This window comes from Hakea prostrata, chromosome 3 (genome assembly GCF_041222555.1).
Source record: "Hakea prostrata isolate BN-2017 chromosome 3, UWA_Hpros_2, whole genome shotgun sequence".
Classification (NCBI taxonomy): Eukaryota; Viridiplantae; Streptophyta; class Magnoliopsida; order Proteales; family Proteaceae; genus Hakea; species Hakea prostrata.
In genome coordinates this window covers 30099521-30109892 of record NC_142602.1, presented here as the reverse complement: position 1 = coordinate 30109892, position 10372 = coordinate 30099521, and the positions used below count along the sequence as shown (strand labels likewise).

The following is a 10372-nucleotide window of genomic DNA, read 5'->3' as shown; positions in this document are numbered from 1 at the left end:
ATTGCCCAGGTGAGTTGTCATCTGGACAAAGTCATGAGTACATCATATGAAGATTGTTCACACCGCACACTATGAGGGATTGAAAGTGTGGAATTGGGTATTGTTGAATTGTTTAGGGTGTAATGAGATAATTCCGAGTGATGTGCCATGTTGGTTAGATGGAGACTAATATAGCACTCCTACCTTAGATACATCTCTTAGGTCACAATTTCCATTTTTGCATTAAAAGGATTAGAGTTGATGAGAGCATTTGGATAGCTTCATCACCTTGTGGCTAGTGGGAGATGTTAATCATAGTGGGTGGAACCCACTACACTTTGCGCCCAAGGTGACGGCAAAATGGTTATGTATTCCTAGATATCCACTCCTTTGTTTGGTTGAGTCTAAGCAGGACTCTAATATTGTTTTCCATCGTTTAGCTAAGTCTAAGTGAGACTTTAATCAAGGAATTAGGATTGAGGGAAAGAATATTATAAATAGAGGGATGAAATATGAAACAAATGATGGAAAAATTTGAATACTCTCTCTTGCTCTTTCTATGACTTCTCTTAGGAAAGAAATTAATCCCAAACCTACCTCACTGTGGTTCACTAATTTGGAAGCATGAAAATAATTTATAGAGTACGAGAAGGCAGATCAACAGAACGGTTATAGACAGGCTTAGTAGCTGCGATTTAACTTGTTTGACACAAAATCGCTTTGCAAATTTAAAAGCACCCTGTGTGGATATAGTAGACTTTTGGGTGGACCCCTAAGCCCATCACTCACTGAAACCCGGGAATCCTCCCTCTTTAGGAGTCATTTCCAGTCTCGATCAATTGAATCTGATTGAGCGCCTGTCATGGTCGTTCGCATGCATTCATCTCAAAAGAAAGGGAAGAGAGGGAATGCCTCTTTGTATCTAGCCCTTAGGTACACATACAAGTCCTACGACACAAGAGCGGGATTCTCTAAAAAGCCAAGGTCGTGGGTGGCCAAGAGGGCCCACTTGGAGACTTGGGATCTCAGCAAGAAATGCGAAGGTTGCAACTAAAGTAGTTCTATACCCACCAGACTTTAGTACCAAGCATAAGTCTCTGTGGGCGGATACAGATTTACCATAAGCCAAGTCGGCTAAAGTCTCGCTTCGCTCATATGATTTATGGCTTTTATCTCCACCCACAGCCTGCTTTAGTGCTTTCGAGGTCAAGTACCAAATTAGATCCCAACTCTACCAAGGTTTACCCAACCTAGCTCTGCCTTGATTAGCAATACGGGCTTAGCTTGCAACATATAATGTAATACAGGGCAGGCAGGGCTGGACCCAGCCAAGGCCTCACCGCCAGCCAGTCCTGCCAGGGCCAGGGAAATGGCAAATCCCCAATGTTTTCCAGGGGCCAGGCGCAGCACTGTTCAGCATCAGGCTCAGGGAGGGCTTCCGCTGGCTGTTATTATTTTTTACTTTTTATACGATATGAGTGTATGAATATTTTTAAAGAGTACTGCAGTGTCACTAGATAATGAGTCTTTGTGTTTTGATAATGGAGCAATTTCTGGCTAGAATCTTCGCAGTAATGACAAATTTCATTCCCAAAATGATTGAAATATGCATTCTATTCTAAGAATTGGAAAGTAAGGATCTGGAGGAGCAACAGGCATGGGAATAAAGCACAACACAGACACTGCTGTATTGACAAACAATAGTTGGTTAGCCTCATTGAGTTTCAACACCAAGATCATCTTTTCCAGTTATCCATCCACCCAAATTGTGATGAAAGACAAAGATTGAAGGAAGCAATTCTAGAGAAATTGGAGTTGAAAAGAAATCAGTCTGATTCTGAATCTCCTTCAAATGCCATTGCTGGGGAGAAAGGCAGCAAATCTGATGGTGGCTTCCCACTAGTATACTGTTGCACAACTAAAACTGATGCTTTAGTTGAGAGATCTGCAGATGCTAACAGGTTTCCCACTGGCCCCAATTCAGGGAATTCATAGTTTTTATCAAAAGCAGCTGCTGTCACTCCCTCAGGTCTTCGTCCCACCAAAAACAGGTTGCAATGATTGAACTCCCCAATGACACTAATGATTTCTGCAGCATTTCTAATGATCCTCTTTTCGTAATTCACTGAATTTTCATTTTGAGTCTTCTTCTGGAATTCGGTTAGGAAAACATTGTCATCTGACTTACCTCTAGTGTCAGAATCACCATTAACATCAACCACAACAATTTCTTCAACTGATTCAAGCTCTATCAAGAAGTGCAGGACTGTCAGATTAATACCAGGGTGCTCCGCCATGCGTGCTCCATATGCAAGTGCCTCACGGTCATCACATCCTCCAAAAAACAGGACAGTTATGTAAGAAGAAACGTCACTAGCAGATACATGTGTCGTCCCACCAAAGCCACGGTCAATGAGGATCCCAACTGAGCATGGTGACTGCTCGAGGACTCTCTGGTTCACCCACCTGAACTCAGTTCGAGTTGTTTCCATTGTACCATCAACTCTTTGGTGCTTGTGGAAAGGAAGAATCACCATAGCTACTCTCTTCCTCTCAGCACTTGTGCAGATGTCCTCATGAATGCTGGACATGGCTGAGATGGCAGTCATAGGCCTCACAGAAACTCGGCTCAGCTGCTGGAAAGCCTGAAATGCAACCACAACATGGTCGGAGTCTGTCCGCTTCCCCTTATTCCAGAAGGGCAACCCATTTTTCCTTGCTTTGTGTACCATGAGAATTGCTGATGGTCTCTCAGATAGTTCCATGAGGTGCATACAATACACACAAAGCTCTTCCCGCTTGTCAGTGCCACGGGAAGCTTCAATGAGGTTTATTAATGTTGGTATATTATTTGTACTATGGAAACAAGCCAGAATCCGAAGCTGAGACCTTGGATCTTTCCTCTTTATTGTTCTGTGCTTGTAATTAACCTTGCTCATTTTTGCTGGCTTATATACTGCCATGACAAGAGGGGTTGTGATGAAGGTTGTGAAAAGAGCCATCAGAACCATGATTGCGAAAGTCTGATCATTCAACACCTTCAGTAGCCAATAGAAAAGGAGAACTGTGTCAGTATAATTGCACTGCAAAGCAAAGATGACAATAGGCTGTTCCACTCACAGGGCCCATTCTAAGAATTGGGTTATGGATTATTTATACATAAGCTCCTATTCATGGGATCGCTGTGTCCAGTGCTATGTGGAATAGTTATGCCATTAAAAGTAAATGTGATAAAAGCAGAAAAAAATTCCTCTTACCTTTCTATCTTTGCCAATGTTGAGGACAATAAGTTCCACCAGGCCTTTAGTGTTCATGAGGAAACCTAATGCAAGAGCCTCACGATAAGGTACCCTGCAAAGAAGAGCGACCACAACAGTGCCAACAATCTTCCCAAAACAAGCAGTACATATCACCAAGACCAGGAGACCCCAGGATTGAGACCCTTGAATGGTGGCTATATTGGTTTTTAAACCACTTGAAACAAAATACAAAGGAAGAAAGAGTCCAGTTACAAGATCTTCAACTTTTTCAACCAAAGCACCAGCAAAGGGTCCATCTTTTGGAACTAAAATGCCAAGAACAAAGGCCCCAAAGAGGGCATGGATTCCAATAGCATCCGTGACAAACCCAGCTGCAAGAACAGCTGCTAAGGTAGCACAAATGTATAATTCATTCACAGGTTCACCTTCATCACAATGCCTGGCCATCCATTTGAAAACTGGTGGAAATATTAATATGCAGCAAATGACAAAAATAACCCCAGCTAAAAGGACCCAGAAAGAAACAATTGGAGAACGGCCAGTGCTAGACAAAGCAACTGCAAGAGCTAGTAAGATCCAAGCAGCAATGTCATTGACTGCTGCAGCTGACATGGCCACTCGGCCTACATCAGTAGTCAGGAGCTTGAGTTCAGCTAATATTCGGGCTAAGACAGGGAAGGCAGTTATTGAGAGTGCAACACCCATGAAGACAAGAAATGGGGGTCCAGGCACCCCCTTGGAAATTGTTTTCTGGAGGACAAATGATGTACCCACTCCTAAGACAAAGGGAACACTGATCCCTGCAATGGCAATGACCAAGGCTTTCTTCCCAGTTCTACGAAGAGACTTCGGATCTAGCTCTAGGCCAACAAGGAACAGAAAGAAAAGGAGACCAAGGTTGGCTAAAGTATCAAGCACAGTGAGGCTTCTGGCTGGAAAAACTGAGTGCAGGAAGGGCTTGTAACGACCAAGAGCTGATGGCCCAAGCAGTACTCCTCCCTGCCAAAATAACATAAGAAAACTTTTAAGATTCTCTTCCAGAAAGAACAAAAAAAATTGGATCAGTTACATATATTAAATTTGTACTCTGCTGTAGGAAAATGCAATTGCATTCATCCAAAAAAAAATGAGTTGCAGGTATTGAATGCAGAATGCCAATGTAGCCCTAATGGTGAGGTTCTAATGAAACCCTTCAGCCGCAATATGTGATATTTTAATCATTTCAGTATCGTTACGTCACATATTCAGAGAACCAGAGAATTGGGCAGCAGGATCTTGGAGTGGGTCAAGCTGTCTTTATTTCTCTCACTTTGACACTTGCATGGAGCTCTTAAGCAGCGCCACAATGCCACAAGTTGCAACAACAAAAGCTAAAAAGATTTTGTTCATATGATTCCCATCAAAATAAACTAATTGTAAATGTAACAACATCTATGATGAAGAAATTAATGGTTTGGGTCTTGAGAAGGAATTCAGTCATATAGTGGAACACGGACTTCTTATTACGATAAAAAAAATAAAAATAAAAGGAGATTAGTGGTGTTTTTTCTATAATATATTTGAGGACAAAAATAAGAGCATTTAAAAGAACACTTACAACAATCTCTGCAATGACACGGGGTTGTCTCAGTGGCCTTAGGAGATAAGCAAGGCTCCTTGTGAGAGCGAGCACAAGACATATCTGAAGAATGGCAAGAGGGAGTGCAAAATCCAAAGGATTATCCCCCTGGAAAATTCCATTAGAAGTAGCCTTTGTTGGAGGTGGACAAACATTTCCTGTTGTAGTATTTGAAGCCATTTCACCAAGTTAGCTTCAAAAATGCCAACTTTGCACTTTGGGCCCTGCAAAGAATAGATTTAGATGTTGGATCCATGAATGAAACTATGCAACTGAGCTGCACTGTCCTAAGTCAAATAGTGATGCATTTCTGTCCTTCATGAATCACATTTATACATCACGTTTGCAAAGAGAAGCTTACGGATCTGCATGAATGTTCATCCAAGACAAGAGTCTACTACTCAAGATAAAGTTGGAGACAACATGACTGAGTATTTTGGTTAGTAATTCCTTAGATCCAGTTTGAGAAGTGTCTTACAACGTCCAGGAAGATTGGATAGGTTTCACTAAAACTATCAAGCATGGGTTAGGTTACAGAAACCTGACTAGGTTAAGCAAGTAGGTGCAACTTGGAGTGACCTACGTGGTAATCAGGTAATTCGCAACGATAGTCTTCTAAGGAATCCAATCCAATTTGATAATCGAAGCGGTCCAAAAACATAAGCACAAGACCATAACAATTCACAATTAGTAATCACATAGATAATAAAATGCAAAGCATGCTGGAAGAAAATTTTAATGAGAACATAAAGAAGTAAACAGAAAAGACAAAGGGGGTGGGGGTGGAGAATGGGTGTTGGGGGGATAACTATAAAAGCACAGATCATCCCTGGGCAACAAACATGCAGGATTCAACCAAGTTGGCCAGTAAGGTAAAATTAAAATACAGAGTAAACTTAGCCAAATCAGCACCAAGCTGTAATGGAAGAAATACTGATGGGAACTGAAATGGGAAATGAAAGGCTAAGTTATTCAATGTTTGCAGCAAGCTTTTGAGCTTAAAAGCTTGTAAAGCCTGCATGTGTGACTTTTCTGTGATAAAATTTATGCTTTTTCATTTTAATTTAGATTCTAAGTTGTAAGGTTATGTTTGAAAACAAGTTTTATTTTAGTTTCATTAGTTTATGAACCAAAAGGTTCCTATTTTTGTTGCAGCAGAGGTCTCAATGACTTAATTCCTGGTACTGAATCCATTAGTTAGTTATAGGATTGATGTGCTATAATGGTGGATCCCTGTAATTATCCTACATAAGTATTTCTCTTCCATTCTCATGTACTCTTCTAATAACTTAGCAAGCATATACCCTTTTGAGCATCTTATAAACCTAAGGAATTGAATTTTCCTACAGCCAAGGTGAAGGGAAATCCCTTGACCAGTCTTCCAGATGTGCAGGAGAGGGTCTCAAGCAATAGTGGGGGCTAAAGGTGTATGCTCAACCACTCATAACTAAGAGGATGTTTTAGGATGGTGGCTGAACCCTTCCCACATTGTGAAGGAAATCTTTCTCCTAAACCTAACATCTGCATTTCAATTTTCAATTCAACAACTTACAAACTCTTCATTAATTAATGCTGAACACAAATATGTCCAACTTACCAGTAAAACCATGACCCATATACCAGTTGAATTCTTTACCTTTTCCTTCAGAACAACCTGCTATCTTAGTAACACCTCTTGAACAGAAAGAGGAATTCTATCCACAATGACGTCCTATATTTCCACTCCTAATCCAATATGCTAGCCAATTCAATTCTTGATCATCTCCTTGTATATTTGTTGGAAGTGATGCTCCAAATAAATAAAAAAACCCTCTCTCAGTATGGAATATTTGAATCAAAGAACTTAAGGGTTGGAAGGCTAAGGACAGGAATTGTGGAAGTGCTTTGAGTCCTCATGGGTGGCTGAAGGACAAGGTCGCCACACTAGAAGAAGTCATAGGCAGGCGAATTGATGCTTATGTAGATGCTATGAAAAATAATGAATTTTGTTTCCCCAACATTCTCACTGTTCTGTTTCGTGCTATGCTTATTTAGAAATCAGCATGACAACTTCTTTCTCCCTATTACCACCACTTCTTCAAGCATGGATAGGCGGGTAGGCTAAGTATTTAATCCCGTAAGCAAAGCACCTCAGCAGTTCACAACACTTGAAGTTGCAGAGGGAGATTAGGAAAGATCTGCTCTCTCAAAAACATATGAGCTATTACTGTCACCACTCTCACCTCCTTAGGCTACAAAATAGCCAAATATGATTCTTTTCCTTCTTTGGGTTCTGAGTGCCAAATGGTGCAATCCTATTGGATTGTACATCAAGACTAATTACTAAAGCTTTATGCTAATTTTACCATAATTTGCCAATAAGGATACCTTAGTAAGATAATAACTGAAAAACCCATAATGATAGCAAACAAGAGTGTATCCACATTACAATCACATAACGAACCTCACAGAGGCATGGCTTTAATTTAGTGTTACCACCCTAGGTCACTGAAAACACAACTGGTTGGACAACAAAAAATGCAAAGAAAACATTTATAAATATATATTATAACTATTCTAAGTAATAAAAATTTTAGATTCTTTGCAAAAAATCTACAAGTAAAGTACTTGAGCTTAGAATTTCTCCCAAGACAACTGGTTGGACAACAAAAAATGCAACAAAAAATTTATAAATATATAATATAACTATTATAAGTTATAAATTTATAGATTCTTTGCAAACAATCTACAGTTAAAGTACTGAGCTAAGAATTTCTCCCGATCAAATTAAAGATTCTCTCAAGATATTCTCTCCTAGTATCGTAAATGGATTCCTTATAATTGTTACCTTCAGTGATGGTAAAACACTGAAACCAGAATAGAGATGTATAGCCAGTCAAATTAAGGCATGAACCATATGTACATTGAGGTATACAATATTGATCTGTAACAATAAGGACCTCTCAGGTTTAGGGACAACACACAAGAACTCTGTTACATAAAATATCCAACAGTATATGGTGTTCTAAGTGACTGAGTCTGATTCACAAACAATGCAAAAACTATAAGAACAAAGAACACGACTCCTTCCTAGTTGAGGACACTTTGAGGTCTTATCTCAGGACATCCAATCGCCATATAAAATATAAACACGAGTTAATAAAAATTAAACAATTTATTTTGGATTTGAAGGACATCATATCTACTAGTACCAGCCTACCATTTCAGCAACATCTCTCAAACATTAAGAGAATTCACCTGTCCGATCCCAAACCAAATCTGCTTGTCTAATCCACATTTCAAGTTTCATCATTGACTTTGTTCTACTTATTTCACTTTGTTGATCAATTAGGAAAAAACATTTTCCTATCATCCATAGATAGATTAAAAAAATATGACCAACCAATTCAAACTCTACAAACCTAACTGGATGTATGGCCACCACATTAAGCTATCCAGGTTATATTCAAGAAGGTTAAGAGATCAACACTTTAAGCTGTGTGTATTGGCAACCACCCACAAGAGAGATGCTTCACAATGCATACAAGGAAAGGCTTACATCGTCAGGAAAGGAAGACAGAGTAAGAGATTATGAGAAGACATGTACTAGTAGGTAAAAGAGGTATTGGTGCAAAAGCTCTCATTAGAAAATCATCAATACTTTTACTTTGTCATTGCTTAGGTCATCTACTTTGGTTGAAATTTGACATACAAACGGGTACCTTGGAGTTAGCCTAAAAAATTTCAACCTAATCCAGCATGCCATATGTCATATACTTGTGCTTGGGCAAACCTTTGCGCTCTAGGTTACGTGTATCTTGAAAATTCCCTGTTATACAAGGTGGGAGGTAAATTTCTGCCAGTTAGCTGTTTTTGGTAGAAACCAAGCATTTAAATTTGGGAACAAGGATTAAAATGCTCCCTCAGGAACCCTCGAATCAGCAAACTCAGATTTGTAACTTAGTGAACAAGTCCAAAAGATCCTAGAACCATTCTCTCCAGAATAGTCAGAATCAGTATGACAGGCAGATTTCAATCTTCAAAAGATCTGATTGACTAATTCCAATAGTTACTTCAACGAGTGAGGTAGAAATAGAAAGATAGTTTTAGAACCCAGACCCTCAAATAGTTTTAGAACACAGTCCTCAAAACCTTTGACAAATAGCAAGTGACAGACCATATATCCCAAGGAAAAAAGCAAAGGAATTCAACCACGACCATTAAAATGAACACAACTAGTGAGTTCACCCAAACCTTCTCCCCCTTCCCCCCAAAGGAGAAAAAAAAAAAAAGAAGAAGAAAGAAAGAAAATGAATCTGTGATCGGTTTACCATAAAGATTCATGGGTAGAAGACCCACGCCACCGAAAGAACTCCGATTCTGATTTCATTAAACCACCACATTACTTTCTCACTTTTGCATTTCAACTTTCTTTGGAACGAAAAAAGCCCATAAAATTTGTGATGAAACCAAATCACGATCAACAACAATCTGGGTTTCTGAAATCCAACACTTTCAATTACTGATTGCTTATTTTTATGTTAAAAGCTAATTCAGTTTTAAGGGTTGAGCGTTGTAGAAAGATTAACTGGGTACCCGAGTGTAATACTAACCAAGCCACCTAAAGAACTCTAATTTCAATATCCTATAAACACCACAGTACGTTTCCACTACTGCATTTCACTTTATCTGGAGAAAACAGAGACCCATGAAAATTGTGATGAAACCAAATCACAGCTATAAAGAACAATAACAATCTGGGTTTCTGAAACCCATCACTTCCAATTACTAACTGTTTATTTTTCCGTTAAAATGTAATGAACGAAACAGAAAGATTAAAATGGGTACCTGATTGTTGATACCAACAAAGCCTGTGCGAAACAATAACACAGGTGACTGCCGCTCCGAAAAGCTCGTAACTGATGATTATATCTCTTAAATCAGCTTTTATTTTGATCGTCTCAGTGGATAAGGACTCCCTTTATGGAATGATATTTCCAAGCTGCAATCCAATGTCATCAATGAATTCCAAGCTGTAATCAATCCAATGCAATCAATGAATTCCATGGGAATCGTCAGGTGTTTTTAAATTTCCAAACAGTGGGTTAAGTTTCCATACCAAGATAAAGAGAGAATTCTAAATCTTTGGTGACAAGTGGAACTCTGGTAGGCAAGGTCAACAACTAAGGCTCTACAATCAAAGGTGGGCTCTACTAATACCAGAAAGGTATTTTGACTTTTGCTTTCAAATACATGGTGGAATACAGACCGTTAGATGGAAATAACAGGAGGTCGAGATGACCAAAAATCCCTATTCAACGAATTCTCTAATCCTGAAACTTTTTTTTTTTTTTTCATATTTTTTAACCCCATAATCGCCGAAAAAAAAAAGTAATTTTATATGATTACTCAAATCTAGGGCTATTTATCCAATAGTTAGAATTACTCCATCATACTAATGCTCAAAAAGTATTTAAAAAAATTACGTGGTTATCTACATTTAAGTTCAATTTACAAAAATACCCATTCAATATTT

General features: G+C 39.0%; 1 protein-coding gene across 1 annotated transcript; it reads right to left on the bottom strand.

Moving 5' to 3' along the window:
* Nucleotides 1-1550: 1550 nt before the first annotated feature.
* On the bottom strand, nucleotides 1551-9993 carry LOC149022045 (cation/H(+) antiporter 18-like). Its single transcript, XM_089147233.1, has 4 exons — nucleotides 9685-9993; nucleotides 4837-5081; nucleotides 3237-4238; nucleotides 1551-3017 (listed from the first exon to the last, which is right to left on the bottom strand). Exons 2-4 carry the CDS (start codon nucleotides 5035-5037, stop codon nucleotides 1806-1808), a joined length of 2415 nt encoding a protein of 804 aa, XP_089003359.1. The 5' UTR covers nucleotides 5038-5081; nucleotides 9685-9993; the 3' UTR covers nucleotides 1551-1805.
* Between the last annotated feature and the right edge of the window lie 379 nt (nucleotides 9994-10372).